General features: G+C 49.4%; 1 protein-coding gene across 4 annotated transcripts in view; it reads right to left on the bottom strand.

Annotated features, from left to right (window-relative positions):
• ALPK1 (alpha kinase 1) overlaps positions 1-25479 on the bottom strand; it is a 68255-nt gene that overhangs the window by 17231 nt on the left and 25545 nt on the right. For all 4 annotated transcript variants that reach the window (XM_032969012.2, XM_076073374.1, XM_032969011.2 and 1 more), the window contains 6 exons: positions 20765-20928; positions 5678-5876; positions 4880-4939; positions 3903-3989; positions 2942-3018; positions 1564-1659 (listed from right to left, as the gene is read on the bottom strand). In XM_032969012.2, the coding sequence (XP_032824903.2) occupies positions 1564-1659; positions 2942-3018; positions 3903-3989; positions 4880-4939; positions 5678-5876; positions 20765-20928 (683 nt within the window). The remainder of the gene's footprint in view (positions 1-1563; positions 1660-2941; positions 3019-3902; positions 3990-4879; positions 4940-5677; positions 5877-20764; positions 20929-25479) is intronic.

Below are 25479 nucleotides of genomic sequence, written 5' to 3' on the forward strand. Positions count from 1 at the left end.
TAGTCACTTTAAGATGTTTTTCTTATTCTTGGTTCTTTCGGTAAAGTCACGTAGAAGGGAAACAGTAAAATAATAAAAATATAAAACAATACAATTCTCACGAAACGTCGTGAGAATTTTATTGTTGAGAATGTTATTGTTTTATATTTTTATTATTTTATTGTTTCCCTTCTACGTGACTTTACCGAAAGAACCAAGAATATGAATCCCTGCAGTCGTGGTTTTTTTTGTTTGTTGTGGTTGCACCCGATTCAAGAGCCGAATGGCTCACAGGGCTATACCAAAATAAATAAACCTGAACCCGTGTGGCCTTTCCGACAGTTGGGGCAAGTGCTGTTAGCGAATAGCACCAATGCACACGAGGCGGTGGATGGCCAACACCTGCGCCCGGCCGCTTTTGTCTCCCCCAGTGGTGATGTTTACACAATGCACCAAGATACTCATTTGGGGCTGAGTCGACCTAGGAGAGACCCAGGACCGGTTCAAATATTCGCCACTGTTGCTGGTCGTGAGCGGCAACTGAACTCGTGTCACGGGGTTTGTAGTGCAGTGTGCTAACCGCTGTGCCACGGCTCCCCATATCACGTGCGTATGCACGCATACACAAAAGACAAAGATCACCCGTACAGCCTCAACTGACTGTTGTGACAAGTGCTGTTAGCGAGCACCTATTAAGGCTGGCACGGCACACGAGGGGAATTTTTGTGCGGTGAGCACCATGCCTGGCCGCCTTTGTCTCCTCCAGTGCTGGCATTCCCACAGCATCAAGCCGTGCACTAATTCAACGTTGCATCAACCTACACGAGGCCTCGTACAAGTGTGGAGGGCCTCACTTCGCACTGATGCTGCTGCACATGGCTGGAAAATTGAGCCATCGTCCGTCAATGGACCTGTTGAGAGGCTCTCAGTCAAGGCATTTACTCACTTGCCGACAAGGCTGACTGAACGGCTGTCTCAGCCCAAGCCTATTGGTTTGCTCTTGAACGTAAATTACTGGAGTTTGCTGCGCCCGCGCGTGTGTGTGTGTGACACAGCTGAAATGAGTACCTGGTGTGGTGTGTAAACATCGCCACTACAGAGACAAAGGCGGCCGGGTATGGTGCTGGCCACCCACCCCGTCGTGTGCCGTGCCAGCCTACATAGTTGCTAGCTAACAACACTTTCCCCAAAAGTGTGTTAAGACTATACGAGGGATCTGTGTCTTTGTCGATGAAGTTAAAATTAGTGATCTTTGCCGATGTGATACACACTGGGGGAGTAGTAGTGTAGCAGTTAACACCCTACACTAAAAACCCAGCGACACGAGTTTGATTTCCACTCACGGCCAACACCAGTGACAATTATCTGAGCCGGTCGTGGGCATCCCCTAGGTCGACTCAGCCTCAAATGAGTACCTGGTGCGGTGTGTAAACAACGCCACCCGAGAGACAAAGGTGGTTGGGCGTGGTTCTGGCCAACCACCCCCTCGTGTGCGTGCCGGGCTTCATAGGTGCTCGCTAACAGCACTCGTCCCAACAGTCCGTTAAAGGCTACGCAGGACATCTTTGTATTTGTGATACTCACCGGAACATTTTTGGTGTTTGCCTTCAACTGCTCGTAGTCGGAGTCGCTCATGGAAACCAAAACTTCGGCCAACAGCCCCAGCGATGAGGATATCCCCTGGAGTACAAACGCACGGAAATATTTCGGATTAAACGTCACTCTACGGCTGATATCACTCACCTTTGCATCAAGCTGGTGCGGTGGCAGCTATGGACGTGGCCTGTAGTCCAGCACTACGGAGGCACCCAGGGTTGGGGGATCGCACAAATGTTGTTAAACTCCCTTCCCGTGGGCGTCGGGGTGCCATACTCTGGCTCGCCAGGAAGAGGCAACACAGCAAGTGGACTAATCGCGACCTGTTTCCATCTGTACTGGGATAGAGCGTTGCCCCCTTGCACACGCGTGTGTGTTTTCTTTGAGTGGACTCGCGATGCAGAGGTCGCCGGTTCGATCTCCCGGCGTGGCAGTGGAAGCGTTTCTCACATCCCCCATTCTGCCCTCTGTCCACCCAGCGGTATCAGCGTGCACGCAACAGTTAGTCAATTGGTGAGGTGAAGGGTGGATACCCCCCACATCCTCCAAGATGTCTAGCCAGTGTGGAAGAGTAGGCCAAAACACCCTCGAGAGGGGCCCTCTAGCGGAGGCCATTCCCGCCAGCAGTGGCGCAATCAGGGACTTGCAGGGCTGCACTTTGACCTTGATAATTTAATAATCTTTGGTTCTTTGGGTAAAGTCACGTAGGTATAAAATAAATTAAGTCACGACGTTTCGGGCGCAACACAAGCGTCCGTCATCAGGTGGGACAACCACAGCAAGAAACAATTGCTGAAGTGGGAAAAAAGAACTGCTGTGACAAGAGGCTATAAAGGTAAGAGATGGGGGGGGGGGGGCAGGAGCCAGGGAGGAGAGAGAGAGAGGGGGGTGTGGGGTAGAGCGAGCAAGGAGAGGGGATTTAATTTATTTTATTTTATACCTACGTGACTTTACCGAAAGAACCAAACAGTATCGATCCCTGCAGTCACGAAAACTTCAAATCTAAATGAATTTAATGCCACATGCGGCAAATTGTAAAGTCATTCATTTTTCAGAGTAATCGATGGACATACAAGTATTCCCTCATTATTCAAGAGGGATGCATTCCGGAGGTGCTCGTGAATAGCAAATTGCACGGATAACGATTTTGGTCTACGCGATGAATTACTTTAAATAAATAAGTAAATAAGCTATTATCTCATCACTTTATCTCACCACTCAATCTCTCATCACTTTCTTTCGCTCTCTCTCACGATGCAGTCGTGTTAGAGTTCCAGATGCGATTCGCGGGTGGCAAGTTCGTGAGCAACGGGGGAATACTTGTAGCGAAGCTTTAGTACGTGGATGTCGAGCAATGCCGACTCACCTTTTTGTCAGCGATGTCTAAGTTCTGAAATCCCACAATGGATAGGAGGAACAGATCTGCTGCCTCCAACCACATTCCTTGAAGAAAAACAACAACAACAAAAACAATTAATTGCGTGATCACAACTAGGGACACTGAGTACCCTGTTTCAGCGCTTTTCCAGCAATTGTTGAGTTAAAATGTTTAATAATAATAAACAAAAACAACTCTTAGAGGTTAAACAGCCACGTCAGCAAAGCTCGATTTAGGAAAGGTTTTTCTACCATCCACCAAATGCACACTCTCAATCAGATACTTAACTAACTAAACGTTATTATTTTACCAGGTAAGGCCCACTAAGCTATATAGCTTTTTTTAAGTGGCTTAAGCGACCTGGCTATCACAAATGATAGCTCAACGAAGTGGCTTAAGCGACCTGGCTATCACAAATGATAGCTCAACAAAGTGGCTTAAGCGACCTGGCTATCACAAATGATAGCTCAACGAAGTGGTTTAAGCGACCTGGCTATCACAAGTGATAGCTCAACGAAGTGGCTTAAGCGACGTGGCTATCACAAATGATAGCTCAACGAAGTGGCTTATCACGTAGGAATTTGTCACAGCCAACTACTCCAAACGCGTGTTGCCAAATGTGGAGGGAAAAACCGGGGGACCCGGAGAAAAATCCACGCGACCACTGGGAAAGAGAGAGACATGCAAACTCCAAATGTACAGCTGGTGTCAGGATCGGGATCGGGATCGAACTCACGACCTCCTGAATACCAGGCGAGGTAGTTAACATCTTGCCACCGCTGCACCATTATAGATTCCCTACCATGGCCATTCGCTGTGTCGAGCCGCAACCAAGCTGTGACACGCTGGCTTCACAACGCCTCTGAATCCAGCTAATCGGAGGTACGATGGCTGTCGCGTTCAGCGGTAGGTGAACGCGTCTCGGTTAACTCCACGCCCTCCGGCTTACCGAGCTTCTGGAAGATCTGTCCTCGGATCTGAATGCACACCGACTGCACCAGAATCCTGTCCTGGTCGCTGTGGTAAACCCAGGTCCCTGGCCACACAGACGCGGTGCTGGGTTAAAATGGGGTGAAACAAGCTTTGGCCAATCCCACCACATCAAGACGGAGAGACTCTGTGTCTCGAGAACTTAGTTTCAGGGAAACCAGGTTATAGGCAACAGCAATAGAGCACGAAGGCAGTTGTGTGGTCACAACACAGCGTATCAACAAATTAAACAACAATAATAATATTCTTGCGTACGATGATAATATGCTCAGGAGCTAGATAGAAATGTCGGGGACTGCTCGCCAATAGAGGGCTTCAGGAGAGAGTTTTGCAACTCCTCCTCCGTTGAAGGACTGCGGTGGTTTCCTGTATGGGCCACAGTTTGGGTTGCATGGTCACGGTCGTACTGTGGCTTGTATCTTTATGTGCATCGGCCTGTTGATGTTTTGATAAGGTTGATGATTCCACCGGTGCCTTCGAGCAGGAGGAATGTCAAAGCCAAGAGGGTGTGCGGTGTTTGGATGCCGAATGAGGAGTTTATTCCGGACGTCCACGATAACAATGAAAATAATCATCAATCGCAGCCCCTAGTCGATCCACTGCCGGCCAGGCGTCTCGGAAAAGGTGGGAATCAACTCACTCTACTCTAACACGTACCAGCTGCCGATCAACTAACTGTGGGGTACACATTCATACTGCCGAGTGGCCAGAGATGGTGGGAGGGAGGGGAAGGAGGGGGTTTGATTTCAGAAACTTGCCCCATCGATTCAACTGGCGACCTCTGGATCGCAATGACCGGTGCACGACGACTCAACACACCGTGGCAGCGTTCCAACATCGCTTGAGCATTTCAGCAAACAGAGTTTATCGAAAGGCGTAGCGAAACACACACACGCGCACGCGTATGCAAGCACGCGCACACACGCACGCACGCACCTGTTTGCCCGTTGTTCTCAATAAGGTTGTTTAACATGTATTCGGCTTTTCGAAGCTGACCTGGAAGAAAAATAACAAACTCACGAACGTGACCCCCTGTCGCGTCGTCGTGTCCAATGTGCAGCATGAGCATACTGAGTTCACATGTTTCTTTTGTTCATTTGAAATTATAAACCCTGAATGTGAAACAAAAATAGATATTGTACATTGCCATAGTGGGCATCATTATCATCATCGCCGTCGTCATCGTCCTCGTCATCCAATGCTGCTTCTCTTTCTGACAATGAACATGAGGCGAACATGAGGCCGCTGATGCTGCTGCTGCTGCAACAGCTGATGATGCTTTTGCCACTGCTGGCAATGGTGCTGATGACGATGATAACCATGACGCTGACGTTGATATTGAAAGTGACGAAGGCAGTCAGCACTGCAGAATATTAACGCTATCCCGTCCGGCCTCTCTGCTTGCGTGCTATGCAGAAGGGCCATTGCCTGAAATGTCGCCGATTTTATACGCGTTTATTTTGTTGTCTTCAGGCCACGATAGCAGCCGCATCGCGAAATAATGAGCTCAATGATGATCGTGCTGCTGACGATGATGATGATGATGAGACGTCGACAGTGATCACGATGAGAACCACGATGACGACAACGGTGGCAACGAAGACGACACCGGCCGTGCTGATGACAAAGGCATCGCTGGATGATTGTTAAACTGACGGCGGCGACGGCGGCGACGGTGACGGCGACGGCGCCGCGGGGGGGGGGGGGGGGCGGAAGGGGGAGGGGGGGCCACACCGTCGTTGACGTAGACGCGCGCCTGGCGGATGACAATCTGCGGGGCGAGTGGCGTGTCGGGCGACCGTCGGTGCAGGGCTCGCACCACCCGCAGGAGGGGCCCCGATGCGTCCGCCCAGTACGCGGAGCGGTCGAGCGCCAGGCAGGCGCACGCCGCGCCCAGCGTATCGTCCTCGGCCACGGCGCGCCACAACGCTCCCTGCGAAGACCAACGTGCCCCGAGTAGCCTGAACCGCCTGTTGCACGTACGTGCACGTTACGACGTTTTCGGCCGGTTAGTGATGAGCGCCTATTGTGCATGTGGGAGGAAAGCGGAGCACCCGGTGAAAAAAACCCGCGCAGAGCAGCGGCGGAGAAACATGTACGTGTGTAAGGTGAACTTCTTCTTCTTTCACTCGGTACGTAGCCAACCGCGCTCATCGGAGGCGCGGGGGAAGGACAACAAAACTTAAACAACCTCCGCCCCCAACAGCACGGCACACGTTGGGAGGCGGTGGGAGGTCGACACGCACGCACGCACGCGCCCGGCCGCCTTTGTCTCCCCAGCGGCGATGTTTACGCATCGCACCAGGTACTCATGGCATGACTGCATTGAAAAAGCATAGCTTTATTTATTCACGTCCCGTAATGTCTCCACATATAGCACTTCCTCGCTTCACGCGGCACTTTTCAGGAACACATCTTCTGCGTTAAAACGAGGAATCACTACTTATGGGACCATTTTATCTATGGAACCATTTGTATGACTGTATACATATACACACACGCATGCAATTCTTAAGGACTGCTTTTTGTGTTAAGTTTGTTGTCCTTCCCCCGCACCTCCGATTGGCACGATCGGCTATGTAAGGTGCGAAACAAGTTCGACATATGAGAATAGGTTTTCATACTCTCTGGTTCTTTCGGTAAAGTCTTTGAAACTGATTGGTCCACACCAGAGACAGCTTTCTTTCGAGCCTCGTCTCAAACGGTGTTACACCAAAGACAATGGCAATATATTATCAGAGTATGTTTTTTGTTTGCATTCTGACCACAAGCATTGTGGTTAATGCAGACATGACTCCTTGTAAAAGGTTTCAGTTTGGTGTTTTAACATCTTAACACCTTATTCTTGGTTCTTTCGGTAAAGTCACTTAGAAGGGAAACAATACAATAATAAAAAATATATATAAAACAATACAATTATCACGACGTTTCGACTACAACACAAGCAATCATCATTAGGTGTGAAAACCACAACAAAAAAATTTGAAAAAAGTGGTGGTTATTTTTAACGTTAGCACCACGGAGAGCGATTTGACAGTTTGTTCAGATGGACGAGTCCATCTATGTTTGGAAAAGAGGAGGGGGGAGACGAAAAATAATGGATGCGGTCTGAAAACCACCTTAAGCGTGATCAATCAATCAAGACCCGAAATGGTTTATCAAATCCTTCCAATGATTGCTAAGCCAGAATCCATCTTCTCGGTTGAAATTGTCTCTGTGTTTGTATATGTGATAGCCTCATTAACGAATCTCTCATGGTAGCCAGATGGCTTGCAGTCGAAACGTCGTGAGAATTTTATTGTTTTATATTTTTATTATTTTATTGTTTCCCTTCTATGTGACGTTACCGAAAGAACCAAGAATATGAATCTTAACACCTGTTTTGTTGCCAGAAAAAAGGGGAAAACCTATTCTCATATTTTGGTCCTGGAAAAGGAGGTCCCATGAATTTCGACATACATACAAACATACAAAAACAACAACCGCCATTCACCACAAAGTGGCTGTGACGTCACCACGGCGCTTGTGCCATACGAGGTGCACTTTGAGGCCACGTGGAGTGTTGAAGGCCCGCTGTCAGGAGGGTCACATAACAGATCCAGGTGCCAAGAAAGACAAAGATCCCCCTATAGCCTTAACAGACTGTTGGGGCAGGTGCTGTTAGCGAGCACCTATGAAGACCGGCACAGCTCACGAAGAGGTGGGTGGTCAACACAACGCCCAGCCGCCTTTGTCTCCCCAGTGGCAATGTTTTACACACCACACCAGGTACTCATTTGAGGCTGAGTCTACCTAGGGGAGGCCCAGGACCGGTTTAGATAATCGTCACCGTTGTTGGCCGTGAGCGGGAATCGAACTCGGATGGCCGGGTTCGTAGTTCAGCGTAGCGCTAACCGCTACACCACCGCTCCCCACTGTGCCAAATGCACAAGCGCACACACGCAAAGTATTGACATCGCAAAGTGCCGGCACACGTGAGAGTGCACCGAGGCACAATCCTGACACACTTAGGCTCAATTTCCAGCCACGCGCGGCTCTGGACCTCCCTTAGGTCAACTCAGGCTAAAAATAAATAAATTACCATCTAACACTGTGGCGTGATCAGCATCGGCGCTGGGGAGACAAAGGAGGCCTGGCAGTGCGCGCGACGCTGACCGCAACATTCTCGAGCACCCCCCCCGCCGCCACCTCCCACACCCCCCCCCCCGAGGCGTACGTCACGCCGACCTTAATAGGCGATCGCTAACAGCACTTGCCCCCCCCCCACTGCATTCTGCGCGGCTAAGACGGGGGGGGGGTGGGTTGGTGGGGTGGAGGGGGGGAGGTGACCTATGGGGCATTGTCCTTTTTGTATTGGAATTGAACGTTAATAACGGCGTTATGAGCCGGAAGACAATGGGCGAGCCCCCCCAAACCCCCCCCACCCCCCAGGGCCAGCGAATTTCACATTCAGGGACCGTGCGCTGAGAGGGTGGAGGGGAGAGAGGCGGAGGAGGAGGAGGAGGCGGGAGGGGGGAATGGAAAAAAACGAGACAGATGTGAGGTCACACAATGGAGCAATTTGCCTCTCGTCCTCAAAAGGGGGAAGGCCCCCCTCATGGTGGGCAGCATCAAGTGCAGCTCTCGCTCAACGTTCGGAGCAAGCGCGGGGCCCCAAGCGGGAGACGTAGCGTCGGAAATCTTGAAATTTGCTATCTCACGCAAGGTGGGCGCAAGAGAACTCCAGGCTACCCGGTGGTGGGATTCGGGTCGTGGGCAAGCAGGGGAGAGTCAGAGTCAGAATTTGAGATGGACGGATTTTTTCTAACATATTTATAAGGCAGGCAGGCCTTGGCGCACAAAGATTGTAACGATACAAAAAAATATCTCAGTGCAGAAGTAGAGTAGGACCAAAATTCTCATCGTCAAAATCAAAATAAATACTACTGTATGTGCAAAAAGAAATACGTATATCAGAATCAGAATTTGTGTTCATCCTGCAGAAATGCGATGAGCTATGAAGGTCTTTTTCCACACATGTCCTGTAGGGGCACGTGGTCAGAAAGTTCCAACAAGAAACGGCACAAAAAACGATAGAAGTGCAAAGTATAGGAACGGTGAAAAAATCACTACAAATAAATGTAAGTATATAAGTTTAGATTGCATAAGTGCACAAATTCCCAAGCTTGGGCAACGCAGCAAAACAACAGCAAGATCACTTCCTGACGACACCAAGACAAACACACGGTCTAAGAATATTTGGCTGCGATATATTTCCACGCAATAAGCCACTTTATTGAGCTATCATTTGTGCGCCAGGTCGCTTCTGAAGATTAGCTACGTAGCTCAGTGGGGCAAACCTGGTAAAATAAAAATAGTTTCGTTTTTAGTAATAGATTTTACCTATTACTATATCTTGTTACTGGCAAAGGAGGTCTCATAATGTAAAAGTTTCGTTTTTAGTTTCATCGTTTTAAGTACAGCGACACATTCATTTTCATGATAATTATTCAACTCAATACGCCTCTCCGTTAAACTCAATAAGTCTCCGGGGTGTGATCGAAGCTACGAACTCCGAAGGAACCATGGCAAAGTAAAACTTTGCACTGCCCCAAATATGCACGTGATTGGGTGGGTGAGTGTACCTGGAATTCACCAACTCTTGAGACAAAGCACCCGAATGACTGAATCACTAATGTTTCTCTACACAAGCCATACGAAAGTAGGTGATTTTAATAAAGTGTCGTTGGCATGCTCAAATGAGCATTGGTTACTGCTCAACTCTGCCGGAGGTCCCAAACCAATGGTCTAAATTCCACATTCCTATGGCACGGTCTAGTACAGTATATCCATACAAAGTCAACAGTAGTAATCGATTGGACTAGTATTTCATGTAATGGCCACTGTTGACTTGGATAATAAATTAATGAGTTTTTGTGACGTAAAAAAAAAGTTTAAACACGTAGGCTTTCGCGACCACTATAATTCATAAGAGGCACATTTATATTTACCTCCATTATGGAGAAAAATAATACCAATAATTTAATGCTCAATGATGAGCACCACGTATAAATTGCACGCTGCACAAACGCACCTACTGTCCCAGCGAGTGCGCTATTTCTCATTCGCTGCTCGACGAGCGGTGTACTCCTAATAACGCAGCGTCATTAATCTGCGCAATTAATCTAATCACCGGAACCGCGCAACAAGAGAGAGACGCTGTGAAGTGCCGGGGGATATCTGGGGACGACGCCGCGAGACTTGGAGAGCGGCTTAAGCGTGTGTATCACAAAACACTCTCTAGACACCCCCCACCGCCACCCCTTTAAAAAAGGGCCTCTTTACTTTGCAGATTTGTTTATTTTTTTGTTTAGAAAGTTGGCCCTTATTTTGTGTTGTTGTTGTGGTTGTCGCGCGTGTGTGTGTGTGTTTTTATTTCAAAGCTGCCAAGAAAAGTTAGCGCCGCGTCGCCGCGGAGTGGGGTGGGGGACGGTGGACGAGGCCACGAGGAGCAACAAACAACAACAAACAACAACAACAAAACGACCCCCCCACCCTCCCAAACAAAATCGAGTGCCTGTATAAACTTCACAGTCGAGTGCAACCGAGCCAGGCCCTTAATTGCATTTTGACAATTTTTTAATGCAGCACCGGTTGAAAACGCGGACAAGAAAGCCGTGGTTTTAGAAAGGGGAGAGAGAATAAAAGGGAGCCGTGGCTCTTTTATTTGGGCTCTCTCGCTCTCCCGCACGCCCGCCCGCTCTCTCTGCCAGATTACGAATTTGTGCGAGACCCCGCTGCCCCCTACCCCCCACCGGCTGCTCTGCTCCAGATCTCCTGCGCTCTTTCTCTCGCCTCTCGCCACCTCGACGGGTCTGTTGAAACTCGCGTGCGTCCGGGGTAGAGCGTCTTCCCCATCTCCATGCCTCTCCCCTCTCTCTCTCTCTCCCCACCTCTCCCTCCCAGCCTCTCCCCTATCCCCGCGTGCCTCGCTCGCCTGGACGCGCTCTCACTATGGCTGGCTGCCTGCCTTGCCTGTCGCCCTAAACCCCCTTCTTCGCAGGGCCACTTGTTGGCTGAATCTAGCCAACCTTCTTCCCCTGGTCACCCTCTCAAGATCGATTGAGCAGTCTCTCCACTGTGTGAGCGTGTTTTTTTTTCTTTCTCTCTTGTGCTTTTCTCTGCGGCTCTAGCGTGTGTGTGTTTTTTTTTTTCCTAAAACCTCAAATCCCTCTGTTACCCCCAAAACGCTGCTTATTATTCAAGTACAACAAAGCGTCAAAAAAAGGTCTGACCTTCTTTGCCGACAAAAAAACTCACGCGGGATCCACCAACCCACCCACCCACCAACCCACCCACCAATGCACCCACCAAACCACCCACCCACCACCAAACCCACCAAGTCACCCATCCTCGAAAAATAAAAAAAACCTAGAGATGGGCCAAAAGGAAGAAAAAAAAAGCCACCCTTAAAATGAACGGGGAGAAACAAGCCTGGCTATTATATCCCTTACAATAATTGAGCACTTGAATAGCGCTTGTCTTGAATGCACCGTCGCAGTGAAAATAGCAAACTGCTTTTGTATGCAAGGAAGCCCTGCATATTTACATGTGTTTGCACAGCGCTGTGGGGAGTCTGCGAGCAGCCTCTGGAAAGAGAGGCTGCCGTTAAGAGTGCTTGCGGGCGGGCGGGCGGGCGTGCGTGTGTGTGTACGTGCACGCGTGTGTATGTGTTTGTGTGTCGTCTGTGTGGCCTGGGTGGTTTGCATGGCCAAGTCAAGAACAAAAAATCAAGAAGGGTGCTTGATTTTTTTTTCATTCGACAGCCTTCGACCGCCCGCCCCCCCCCCCGCCCACTCTCCTCCACCGCCTCCCCCCCCTAAAAAAAACGAGTTGATATTCTGACCTTTGTGAGTGAAGTTGCATTGTCGGTGGAGTGGACATCACAGTGTGTGGTGCGTGGAGCTAAGGGGTGGCCAGTGGATGACAGTACAGCAAGTAGGTTGACAACCTATCCGTGTGGCTTTTCTTTCCCTCCAAACATTTGTCAATAGCACGGCGCGAAAAGGAAAACAATCTGCACTGGCTGATTGTACGAGTAATGGCCTTTCTGTAAAACACCATTAGCTAAAATGGCACCTCGTATATATGTTTAGGTCGGTGTTACTGATGGAACGTGTTAAGTTATTGTTATTTGTGATCATGTACCACTGTTAACGCATTATCACAAAACAGGTGTATGTTTTTTTTGGTTCGTTATCCCTTGGTTTTCTCCAGGTACAACTTTCACATGTATAACATTTTGATGACACCAATATGGCCAAATATCCCAATGCAGGACCCTCACTGTGTCTTGGACCCTCACTGAGTCTTGTCACCAATAAACCCACTATCACAAACTCATATTGACCAGTGCGGTGAAGTATGGTTTAACAAAGGGCTTTAAATGTGTGTTTAAATATCAAGAGAAAACCCGATACTCTGCAAGGAAAAATAACAATTTCATACTCTTCTCAAAATCCTGTACTCGGAGCACTAAAACACTTTTGTATGTAATAAAATGCCAACATAAGATGTATTTTGATTTTTTAAAATGTCTCTAGGATTTAAAGAATATTTTGGCAAAAGAATTACATTAATAGGTGCACAATTTTAGAAGATAAAGAAATTTTAAATTAACTATGGTCAGTCTTCTTTGGTTCTTTCGGTAAAGTCACGTAGAATGAGAATCAAATAATAAAATAACACAATAAAATTCTCACGACGTTTCGGCCACAACACAAGTGGCCTTCTTCAGGTGAAAGGAACAAACCTGTCGGGACGACAGAGTTTCACCTGAAGAAGGCCACTTGTGTTGTGGCCAAAACGTCGTGAGAATTTTGTGTTATTTTATTTTATTATTTTATTCTCATTCTACGTGACTTTACCGAAAGAACCAAATAAGATTAATCTTTGCAGTCACGAAAGCTTTAAATCGAAACTATGGTCAGTGTTCTGTGTAATTCCCACCTCATCGGTTTTGCTATCTATTATACATCTTCCGAACTTTGTTCTTCACCGTTTCAATTTCATTCAATGTTTGTTTGTTGCACGGAAAATCCAATTTAGCCAGTTACCCAGCTAGTTTCGGGAGCAACACTATATTAAAAAAAATGTTTTTAATGTAGATTTTGATTGATCATGTACAGCATTTGCAATGATCGCAAAACGCAGCAATCACGGAGAACCAGCGAAAACTTTAACTCCACAAAGTAGAGACATCAGCAGCGAGACATCACAGAGTTTTGGAGGTCACGGCTGCAGGACAGGAACAGCGAAGCTAAAGGAGCGAATGGAAGAAAATAGGGCAAAGGTCTTTGTCAAGCATTGCCAAGTTACAGGCTGACAACAATAACCACCACAACAACAACAACAACCCAGCCAACATGTAGAGAAATATTGGCGGAGTCCGGGCGCCTCCGAACACACAGTAGCGGTATCTCTGGAGGCAGCAGCCCGTTCCCCCCCCCCCCCCCCGCATTAACCACGGCGACACGCTCGTCGTTAGATGGCCTCGAGTTTAGACCAAAGGCCCCCCTCCAGCTATAGTGCGGGGGGTGGATCAGCACAGCCATCGCTAAATCAAGCCTTCATGGGGCGATGATAAAAATCAGCCGGGTCACACTTTGACGGCCGCGCATCTGCCAAGAGTTTCGCTTGCACGGGGAAGATCGGCTGGCGGATGGTGGGCTATGTGGCGTGGCGTGGCGGCGTGGCTTTGCAGCGTCTGATGTTATCTGAATCCTCGACCGCGAGATACACACACGCGGACGCACGCGGGCGCACAAGCGCACGCACGCAGGCACGCATGCCCTTTACCCGAGGTTCACCCCTCTATTCTCTCCGTGAGCGTCCAGCCATTAGCAGAGATGCACTATCTCTTCCTCTGGGACCAGGGCAGATGCTGTGTGTGTGCGTGTGTGTGTGCGTGTGTGTGTATAAATGGGGAGCGGTAGTGTAGCGGTTAGCGCGCTGCGCTACAAAGCCGGCGACCCGAGTTCGATTCCCGCTCACGGCCAACACCAGTGACGATTGTCTGAACCGGTCCTGGGCCTCCCCTAGGTCGACTCAGCCTCAAATGATTATCTGGCGCGGTGCGTAAACATCGCCACCGGGGAGACAAAGGCGGCCGGGCGTGGTGCTGGCCACCCACCCCCCTCGTGTACCGTTTCGGCCTTCATAGGTGCTCGCGAACAGCACTTGCTCCTACAGTCTGTTAAGGCTACACAGGGAATCTTTGTCTTTGTGTGTGCATACACTGGGGCACACACAATAAAAAAACGCTTGATGGGTCCCCAAGCCATTCCTATGCTAGGGCTTTGTGAACTCTTTCGAGGTTCTGAGTGATGCTTTGTGAACTCTTTTGAGGTTCTGAGTGATGCTTTGGGGGTCAGGCATAGTGGTAAAGTGAACTGCCACGCACTGGGCGCATAGATATTGATAATTATCATACATTGCAGACGTTTGTCAATCGACTTTGTGGTTGAGGGGCCACCTCCCCATGCAATGTGGGTCGAGAAGAGTTGCTTGACCATACTTCACCACGCTGGTCGGCGTGGCTTGGGGAAGGGTTGGGGGGAGGGGGCCAGGCTGGCCCAAGTCAGACGTTGCTCGTCACGGATGTGAGCCATAGCCAGGAATCAAACTCGGCTCTCCACGTTCATAGTGCAGTGTGATAGCCATTACACGACCATGTATAATGATGATACAGTCATAACAGATTAATTATTATATTAAGGTGCTACTTCCGTGATGGATTATGATGATTACAATTCTGCTGACGATGGCGATATATTGATAATCATGATGATGTTAGTGATGACAATCTTACTGTTTATCAAAATTATAAAAAATGCTACTGTTAACTATGACGATGTTTCCGCACGTAATGAAGATAATGATGACGATGATGACGATGACAAGAATGGCGCTGACGTCTTTGCTGGTAATAGTGATGATGGTGACGAGAAGTCTGCTGTCCATGATGATGACGATATCAATGATGGTGTTGATCTCTTTGTGAGTAATAATTGTTATGACTGTATGTCTACGTTGATGGCAATGCTCCTGATAAATACGACGACTTAATACGATGCTGATTTTGATCATTATTATGCTGATGATGATAATTATAGTTCTGTTTCCTGCCGATGCTGCTTGGTGATGCACATGAATGCTCCATTTTGTCATCCCTCGAGTCTTCATAGCATGGAGACTCCGATCACATCTGCTGGGGCTAGACACCCGATCTGGGCAACTGGGCTGCTCGCTCAAGCGTGTGAGAGCACGCGCGCGCGTGCGTGCGTGCGCGTGCGTCTGTGTCCGGGTGCGAGTGGGTGTGTGCACGTCTGTGTTTGTGTAGTGGTGAACGCGCTGCGCTACGAACACAGCGACCCAAGTTCGATTCCCGCTCACGGTTAACAGAAGTAACGATTATCTGAATCGGTCCTGGGCCTCCCCTAGGTCGACTCAGCCTCAAATGAGTACCTGGTGCGGTGTGTAAACATCGCCACTGGGGAGATAAAGGCGGCCGAGCGGGGTGCTGGCCACCCACCCCCTCGTGTGCCGTTCCGGCCTTCATAGGTGCTCGCTAACAGCACTTGCCCCTACAGTCTGTTAAGGCTATACGGGGGATGTTTGGCTTTGTAGTGGTGAACACACTGCGCTACGAACACGGAAACCCGAGTTCGATTCCCGCTCACGACAAGTGTCAGCAACGAATACCTGAACGGGTCCTGGGCCTCCCCTAAGTCGACTCAACCTCCAAAGAGCACCTGGTGCAGTGTGTAAACATCAGCACCGGGGAGACAAAGGCGTTTGGGAGTGGTGTGGTCACCCATCCCCTTGGTTGCTCGCTAACAGCATCTGCCCCAACAGTGAGTTAAAATGCTATACAGGGGATCGTTGTCCATGAAAAAGGTCTTTCTTTGGGTGAGAGCACGTACAAATAAATGTGTCGTCAACTCGCCACCACCCGACACAGCCAATTAAAAAGGTTTGTTCATTTATGGCGAAGTCAACCTAGGGGAGTCCCAGGACAGATTCAGATAATCGTCAACGATATTGGTCGTGAGCTAACCACTCCAGCATGTGTGAGTGTGTGCACCTATGAAGGCCGGCACGGCACACGAAAAAGTGGGTGGGCAGCACTACGCCCGGCCGCCTTTGTCTCCCCAGTGCTGATGTTGTTTACAAAACGCACCAGGTACTCATTTGAGTCTGAGTCTACCTAGTGGAGGCCCAGGACCAGTTCAGATAATCGTCACCGGTGTTGGCCGTGAGCGGGGAATGGAACTCGGGTCGCAGGGTTTGTAGCGCAGCGCAGCGCTAACCGCTACACCACCGCTCCCCGCACACACAGACACACACAGACACACACTTATACACACACTCTCACACACACACACACTCTCACACACGCGCAGACTCACACACGCGCACACACAGACACGCGCGGGTGTATGTATGCAACAGGTGTGCTCTGACCAACCTTGCCCCCACCTCCCCTGCCCTCTGCCGTCACCCTTCTTATATAATCCCACTGATCTAACGACCCTAAAGGTACCCCCTCGAGCGCACGCGTTTAAGATCCCCCGACTCACGCGCACGCGCACACACACACAAGAGTTCGACTGTTCACCGCCCGGTGCGCCGCCACTCTCCCGCGCATGACAGCACAATCTGCATCTCCATCTGCAATTACATCGCGTGTCGTACGCAGCGGCACGGATGGGCGAATCCAGAGCTCGCAGTGAACAGACGCAGGTCCCGTCAACAAACTTCGACTTATTCTTCTTCCTCTTCTCTGCTCGTAGTAGAGGAGGAGGAGGAGAAGAAGCGTTGCTGCGGATTTTTTGTTGTTTTATTTGAGTCGGGCCTCGTACTTGTTTCCACCTTCCGTTGGCTTTTTCTAAAATGTGATTTGGACCGTGCCACGTGTCGACTGCTGCTCGTGTTCGCGGACGTGCTGTCGGCATCACGCCCCGAGATGAAGCTTCCGTTCGGAAATCTCAATTGTGTGAACCACCGCGTCTTAGAGGATGCCCCGTAGAAGCAGATATCACAGAACTACTGTCATCTTTTTCATTTCACTTATTTTTGTATCCACAAACTACGGGGGTGGCGGAGGGTGGGGGGGGTGTACTTTCCTGCATTCCGATCGCAACTGTAATCAAACCAATAAAAACATAATTCTCATTGGTGCTATTTAGGCGAATTCAAATGTGGTTTGTGTGCGTGTGCAGTCATTGATGACCGGACTGAAATCCTCAACACTCGAGAACCTGGTTGAATCACAGGTGGCTGAAACACAGATTTGAATAGAGGACATTAGCCGTGCCAGCTCAGTGCTCTGACTACTGAGCCATCATATGAATGGGGCAGTAAGCCACTCGTATCCTTTATACAGCCCGGGCGGCTTTGTGTTAGGGTGCTTGACTCACAATTGGGAGGTTTGTGAGTTTAAATTCCGGTTTGCAGGTCGACTTAAGCCCAACACCTCTATGGGGCAGGGCGGCGGGGGAGGGAGGTTCGTAAATTAATAAAATAGGTACCACTTCGAGGTAAGTCAAAGGTGCACATACGTAGCAAATGTACACTGCCATAGGAATGTGGAATTTCCACCACCGGCTCAAGCACTGCCTTAAACTCAGCGTGAGCAGGGGTACGCTTTGAACGTTGATACTTTTTTTTCAGAAGTGTCACTTGTGAATACTTTCAAAGTGATGTATTGCACTGATCAAAATTCACTTTTACTCAATACTGTGTTAATTTCATAGAGACATCCCGACTTCACCTGATAATTTGACGCAACTGATTTAATAAAACCAAGAGTAAAAGCATCCCTCTGCTCAAATGACTTTGGGGTGGCGGCCATATCAATGTGCAGCCCCTCGGCCAGCGGTGACAATTCCACATTACTATGACAGGGCACATCTCTCTGACTAAAAAATAGAAATGCTGGTTTGCAGTGTTCTATGAACAACTCATAATCTATAAACATATATACATTTTACACGCATGATAGAATGCAAACATCGCGAGCATTAGAAATGATACTAATTAACGAATCATCTAATTAATAATACTATCGTTCCAACAGCAAAACTAAGGGCATGTTTATGATTCTCAGGGCTCAATTGACATGCTGAAAGGAAAGGTCCCAAACTGCCAAACTAAGTCGTATATTGGATCCTCAGCGTGCACCAGACATGCTAACAACTCATTCAGCCACATCAAGGCCCCCCCCACCCCCCCATACAGAATTCGAAGCAGCGCATCGAGAAAAATCGTCCGGGGGTAAAACCAGCACGGCCGCCCTGTGCTAATTTCCAAGCTGACCTCCCCCATAATCACTATCATCATTTCCTCTCCCATCATCCTCCTCCACCCCACCGCCGTGCGCGCTCTCTCCCGAGAGGCGCAGACTCCAACGAGCGTCTGTGGTTTAACAACAAAAAACCCTTCCACGACACCCGAGCCAAACGCAGGGCCGAAAACCCACCCCCCGCCTCCCCTGCCCCCCCCCCCCGACGGGCAGAACAAGAACAACACTGATGAAGCACAAGAGGCAGCGAGCCGCCCTCTCGTCTCTCTCCCGTGTGGGCCCAGGCTGAGGTGGGGGGGCCCTCCCCCACCACCACCACCACCATCAGCAACGCCCATCGTGCTTGCTGGCGTTGTAATTACGAAAGGTGCGGTGGGTGGTGGGGAGGAGGAGGAGGAGGCGGGCGGGATAAAAAGCCTTTTCACTCCGACAAGCGGCAATCTTGCACACCTTGCGTGAGTGCGTGGGGTAACCTCTGTGTGTGTGTGTGTGTGGCAAATCGTTGCGTCCCACGCCTTAATTGCGTCGCTTGTTAAGTTGGGCTCTGCCCACTCTTATCCCCCGGTGCGCCTCTCCGGGTGTTTTTTTTCTTTAATTCTCTTAAAGAGCGGCGCACCTGGGACGCTTTAATGAGGGTGCGTGGGGCACAGGTAGAGGTAATACGCGAGTGGGGAAGACATTTATAATGCAGGGAGATGGGGGGGGGGGATGAAACGGTCGGAGGAAACGAGAGACAGGAAAATAAACTCGGCGTGGTTCTGCAGAAGGCGCATCCCATTCACTGCCTTTCGTCAATTAAGAAACAGCAGCGGCAACGGCGACAGCCGCCACTCGCCACTAAGTGGCGGTGATGTCACCGCGGCGCCCGTGCCAGGCTAGGTGCGTTTTGAAGCCACGCGAGGTGTCCAGGGATCTCTCCGCTGGCAGGAGGAGGTCACGGGTCAGACCCAGGTGGTGCCATGGATTAACTGAGATGACTGGCAGATGCACTGTGCCCAAATTATGAAAGTGCACAAAAACAAAGATCCCCCATGTGGCCTTAACAGACTTTTGGGGCAAGTGCAGTTCGCGAAGACCTATAAAGGCCGGCACGGCACACAAGGGGTGGGGTGGCCAGAACCGCACCCGACCACCTTTGTCTCCCCAGTGGTGATGTTTAGACATCGCACCAGGTACTCATTGGAGGCTAAGTCGACCTAGGGGAGGCCCAGGACCGGTTCAGATATTCGTCAATGGGTGTTGGCCGTGGCATTGAAATCGAACTCGGTAGGAACTCATGCAGAACAGGGGCAAGGAACACATATGTATGTATGTTGAACTTCTTTCGCACCGTACGTGGCCACCCATGCTAATCGGATGCACGGAGGAAGGACGACAAAATAAATACAAAAAGCACGCTATACAGGAACGAGTTTTCAATCTAGATTATTTAAAAGTGCATTGCTCCAGTGGCTTCCTAATATCGGAAGGAAGAGCGTTCCAGACGGCAACAGAAACGCATTTACAAACTCCAGAGAGGCGCCCAAGCCAACGATTCAAAACTGGCCACAGTAAAATTTCGATTTAAAACTTTCGTGACTGCAAGGATTCATCTTCTTTGGTTCTTTCGGTAAAGTCACGTTGAATGAGAATAAAATAATAAAATAAAACAATAAAATTCTCACGACGTTTCGGCCACAACACAAGTGGTCTTCTTCAGAATGATCTTAAGGTTGTGTGACTTTACCGAAAGAACCAAAGAAGATGAATCCTTGCAGTCACGAAAGCTTTAAATCGAAATTTAACCGCCTCTACGGGGAGGGATTCCACACAACCTTAAGATCATTCTGAAGACCACTTGTGTTGTGGCCGAAACGTCGTGAGAATTTTATTGTTTTATTTTATTATTTTATTCTCATTCTACGTGACTTTACCGAAAGAACCAAAGAAGAACAAAGAAGACTGGCCACAGTAGTTAAACTATACTGTAAACTAAACAATTTTATTTATTTTACCAAATAAGGCGCACTGAGGTATATAGTTATTTTTCAGAAGCGACCTGGCCACACAAATTATATCTCAACGAAGTGGCTTATCATGTGGAAATGTATAGCAGCCAAATACTCTAAACGCACATTTATAAATGTGGAGGGAAAAACCGGAGGACCTGGAGGAAAACCCACGACCTGCTGTACACCAGGCGAGGTAGTTAACATCTCGCCACCGTGGCGCCCCGGTCAACATCAACGCGTCTACCCCGCTCAGGGGACAGCGGTAACACAATGTGAGGAGGTTAAGGGGCAGCACTGCAATTGCTTGCTCACGCCACTGCTGGCAGAAAGGGGCCTCCACCAGAGGGGGCTCTAGAGAGGCACCTCTGCAGGGTACTTTGGCCTCCTCTTCCATCTCTCCACCCTGCCATCCCGAAGTTTACCGCGTCGAACCAATGCAATGGCGCGCAGGCCGGACTGCGACGTAGACCTGAGTAGTGGACTCACCAGCAGCTGCGGCAGCTGCCCGGCCAGGATGTCCTTGAGGTCTCGCGTGTCCTCGTGCCGCGCTGGGTTCACGTACTGCCAGCGCTCGGGCACGAAGGGCCACTTCATGTCCCGAGCGTCTTGCAGCAGCGCCAACAGCTCCTCGGACAAGGGCTCGTCGCTGCCTACGTCAACCCCCACACACAGACACAAAGACGAAGATTCCCCCGCATAGACTGTTGGGACAGGTGCTGTCAGCGAGTTGCACATACGACGGCTGGCAAGGCACACGCCCGGCCGCTTTTGTCTCCCACGCGGCGATGTTTACACACATCGCACCAGATACTCATTTGAGGCTGAGTCGACCAAGGGGAGGCCCAGGACCGGTTCGGATAATTGTCAGCGGTGTTGGCCGTGAGCGGGAATTGAACTCTGGTCGCCGGGTTCGTAGCGCAGTGCAATAACCACCACACGTCCGCTCGCCACAACATACATACACACGGAAACACATACACGTGCATTTATAATTAAATGATACATGCACTCGTAGATACTTGCACATACTTACAACATAAATGCCCCCCATCTACTCAAATACGTATACACATATATACGTGGAGATTATATAACACTAATTTATACTTCTGATATAAACACACTTCGGTTATAAAGACACGTCAGCTAGAAATACTTAACTTATTATGCAAGTACACCCCTGATACAGTTACACATCTGTTACAAGTACACATCTGATACAAACAAATTTCGGACACAAGTACACTTCTGATACGAGCACTCTTTGGATATATGGTTGCATATGGCATTATGTTCAGGAGCTGAATGCCAATGTTAAGATCTGCTCGTCACAAGAGGGCTTCCGGAGAGAGTTCGTGGCGTTTTGTTCATGCTCCTCTGTTGAAGGAGTGAGTTTGTTATCCTTCCCCGACACCTCCAATTAACACGGTTGGCTACGTACGGTGCGAAAGAAGTTCAACATACATACACAGACAACAGTGGTTTTACTATATGGGTCCATATATGGTTGCGTGGAAAACGGTCGCCCCACGTTTTCACGTCACCTTAAGCTGCGTCGACAATGGTACCGTCAACTCGGCAAAAACGGATGGGCGATAAAATTCGAATCCAGATATGACCGGCACACTTTTGATCCGAGCAAATGGATCGTGCTTGGGATGGGCGCCCGCCACCGCACACAGCAGACACGTGTGTGTGTGTGGGTAGGCATCGTGCCGGTGTGGTCAGCGCCACGCCCGGCCAATGGTTTTGATCACAACGCTGCACCAGGTATTCACTTTAGGCTAAGTCAACCTCCGGGAGGCCCAGGCCAGGCCGAGACAGCAAAGGCAAAAAGTGCCGCGAATTATAACCGGGAATTGGAACTTCGGATCGACTGAATCGTCGTGCGGTGCGCTAACTACTGCGCCGTTGCCCACACATATACGTAGACACACTAAAGACACAGATAATATGGTTAGACTATTGGGGAAAGAGCTTGTTAGCAAGAACCTATTAGAGCAGCGTAGATCGCAAAGGAGCGGTTTGGCCAGTGCTACGCCCGGCCATATTTGTCTCCGTAGTGCTAATGTTTATACACCACACCAAGGTGCTCATTTCAGGCCGAGTCAATCAAGTTGATGTGCAAGACTGGTTCATATGTCATTTGGCACTAATGTTAACTGTATGTATAGTGCAGTGTGCTGACCATTATGCCATCACTTCTCACATACACAATAACACAACAACTGCCATTCGCCACTAAGTGGCGGTAACATCACCACGGCGCTTGTGCCAGGCTATGTACACTTTAAGGCCACGTAAAGTGTCGAACGCTCGCTAACAGGTCACGGAACAGACCCAGGTGCCATGGGTTGTCTTGACGGAAATGACGAGCAGATGCACCACCTGTACTCCCTACCGTGACAACTTGCTTCGTTTTAACCACCTGGCACTCCGCTTGTTGTTGTGAGCTTCGCCCCTCTGCCCCCCGTTGTTGTTGGAGGGCAAATGCTTCCAACTGCCCAGTAGCGTCCTTCACGAGCCTCCTCCACAGAGGTCGATCTTGATATTGTTGGTGCCAGTCGTTGGCAAGTCCACTAAGCTCCACGTCAACCTGTACTAGATCAGTCTCTCTAGCAGGTGCCATGTCCATTTAGCCCTCTCTATTCGGCCAAACAGAGGATCATTGGACATGTGATGGCTGGGCATGCGGGCTACATGACGCAGCCAACACAGCCTCGCCTGCCAGAGGAGCTCACCGATGGGACAATGTCGAGATCTTTCACGGACACATACACACATACACAAATGCAGATACACACCGGTGTTCAAACACACACAAATACAAACAATAACAACAACACCCGCTGTTCTCCAGTAAGTTTTTTGGTGACCACTTGTGTTGCTGATTGTTGCGAGCCACCTGACAAGTCGGGTCTTTGTATCTGTGCTCAGCAACTGTGTTCAAGAAAAGAAAGTGGCGTTGACGTTACGACAGCGCCTGTGCCAGCCTAGGTGCACTTGGAGGCCGCGTGAAGTGTGGAGCAGCTCAACACGGGCAAGAGAAAGGTCACGGGAACTGGCCCGGGTGTTATGGGTCATCTGATTGACACGCGTGTGTCTCTCACACATACGCGCGCGTGCACACATACGCGCACAGCAACTGTAAACACGCGGCAGCCGCACGGTTGGACGGTCCGAGGCATTTCCGTCGGTTGTTGCCCTTCCTGTCCGCGCTGTTTATAGAAGATCGCATCAACACCGCTCCGAGTGCATGCACTGGCGTACGCGCGCCACGGCCGCACTATCATTACCGGCAATCTTGCTTAATCAAGTCCTACACAGCAGGCACCCATTCATCACCGGGCAAAATCCCTTCCAGCGCATTCTGCTGACATGTCACAATTTCCTCCGGTGAGCTCGCGCGCGCGCTCGCCCACGTGCCCGCGCGTGTGTACGTACGTACGTATGTGCGGACACGTGCGCGGACGCGTGCTGTACCAACGTTCAACGTGCGCTGTCGTCGGACGTACGCAGCCACGCGCCGATGGTCCGGATCAAGATAATTACTTGAACAAAGGTGATCAAATACGCCAGAGACTGCGCAACAGTCGTTTAGATAATTGTGCTATCACGTCTATGGGCAGTGATACACACATGCACGACTCTTTGTCACGTGTGATTCTAATGATTCGGGATGAGGGCCTCCACACGCCGTGCGGGTCATGGGGGTTAATTGACCCAGACACCAATTCGTCTCCTAGTTTTAATTGATTATTGGGCGTTGATCATCTACCGTGGCCGTTCCAAGCCACTGGTGGAAATTCCACATTCCAATGGCAAGGGGGGGGGGGGGTGCGGGGGCATGTCACCTACAGGACAACCACTACTAACATCCAACAAAGCGAAATGCACTCATTTTTATAAAACACGGGAGAGATCACGTGATTGGTTGACCCCTCGATTGGCATTTGAACTCAGCACCTTTTCTGACTGCAAGCCGAGCCTGCTGCTGCAGCGCCCACTCCTCCGAAGCGAGGTTCATCATTTATTCATTCCCATCCAGATGGTGAAGAACTCACACGACACGCGACTCGTACTGACAAGGGTTACGAGTTCAGATGTTCATCGGGGGGGTGGTTTCAACTCGGTCCATCATTTCTGCGGGGTCAACAAAACGCCCGCCACTTTTTTTTTTTATTGTGGGAAGTCACCAGCGGGCTTTCCGATTTGTAAGACTGGCCCCTGCCACAGGAAAGCGGAATTGGAACCAATCGTTCAGGGGTTGCTCTCGCTCTCGGAGGGCTTGTACAGAGAAGACGTCTTGACGCGCTCACGCTATTCGGTCGCCCCTGGCCGCGTCCGTTCACCCGCACGTAAATTGTCTATCAGGGCGCTCCTTGTTTTCCCTGTTTTGAAGGCAAACATCACTTTAAAGTACAACCAAATCTCAAATTGATTCCGTGTTTAAATTAAAACCGTATCTACCACTTCTGTTGTATTTCCTCTCCAAATTGCCTTTCGCATCGCCTTGATTTAAAAATTAATTGCCTTTTTTTGTTGTTGTGACCATTTGCCTTCATTTCATACGATCTGTCCACATTCTACACCGGTTCTTTATACATCTGTTATTTACCGGACGTTAACTTGTGTTTTATTATTTCGCATTTGTTTTTAATTTGATCCCACTTTGTTTTCAGCCGTGTGCTGTAATTATCCTTCACCCATGTGTTCCTTGGGAAAAAGAGACATCTGTGTCTCTGTGGGCTCTCCCCCAGTTTTAAATAAAGGATGTATATCTCTCTCTCTCTTTCGCTTAGCGAATACCAAAGAAAGGACTGGACAGCAGGTGCTTCGGAAAATTACAGCGATATCCCAGGGGGGAGAGGCAAATAAAAGCTTTTTTGGTCACCAACCATCCAAACGGCAGACAACACTAACGAAGGAACACATTCATCTATTGGTTCACCAGCATTAGATTTCGCGAGCCCAGCTCTGCTGGTGAGACACTGAATGTCTAAGGCGGTCCTGGGTTTACTTGACTTAATCCAATGCTGCTGGAAATATTCACTCCGCCAAGGAGCTGCGGGTATCATGGGATGTGTAAAAAAAGAAAAAATGTATACGCAGAGAGAAAATATGAGTGAGAATGAGGCGTCACAACTGCGTATTTACTGAGTTACTTATATTCTCTCTGATGATAATAATAATAATAATTT

This window comes from Petromyzon marinus, chromosome 41, assembly GCF_048934315.1.
Source record: "Petromyzon marinus isolate PM22_M1 ecotype Great Lakes invasive population chromosome 41, UKy_Petmar_22M1.pri1.0, whole genome shotgun sequence".
Taxonomy (NCBI): Eukaryota; Metazoa; Chordata; class Hyperoartia; order Petromyzontiformes; family Petromyzontidae; genus Petromyzon; species Petromyzon marinus.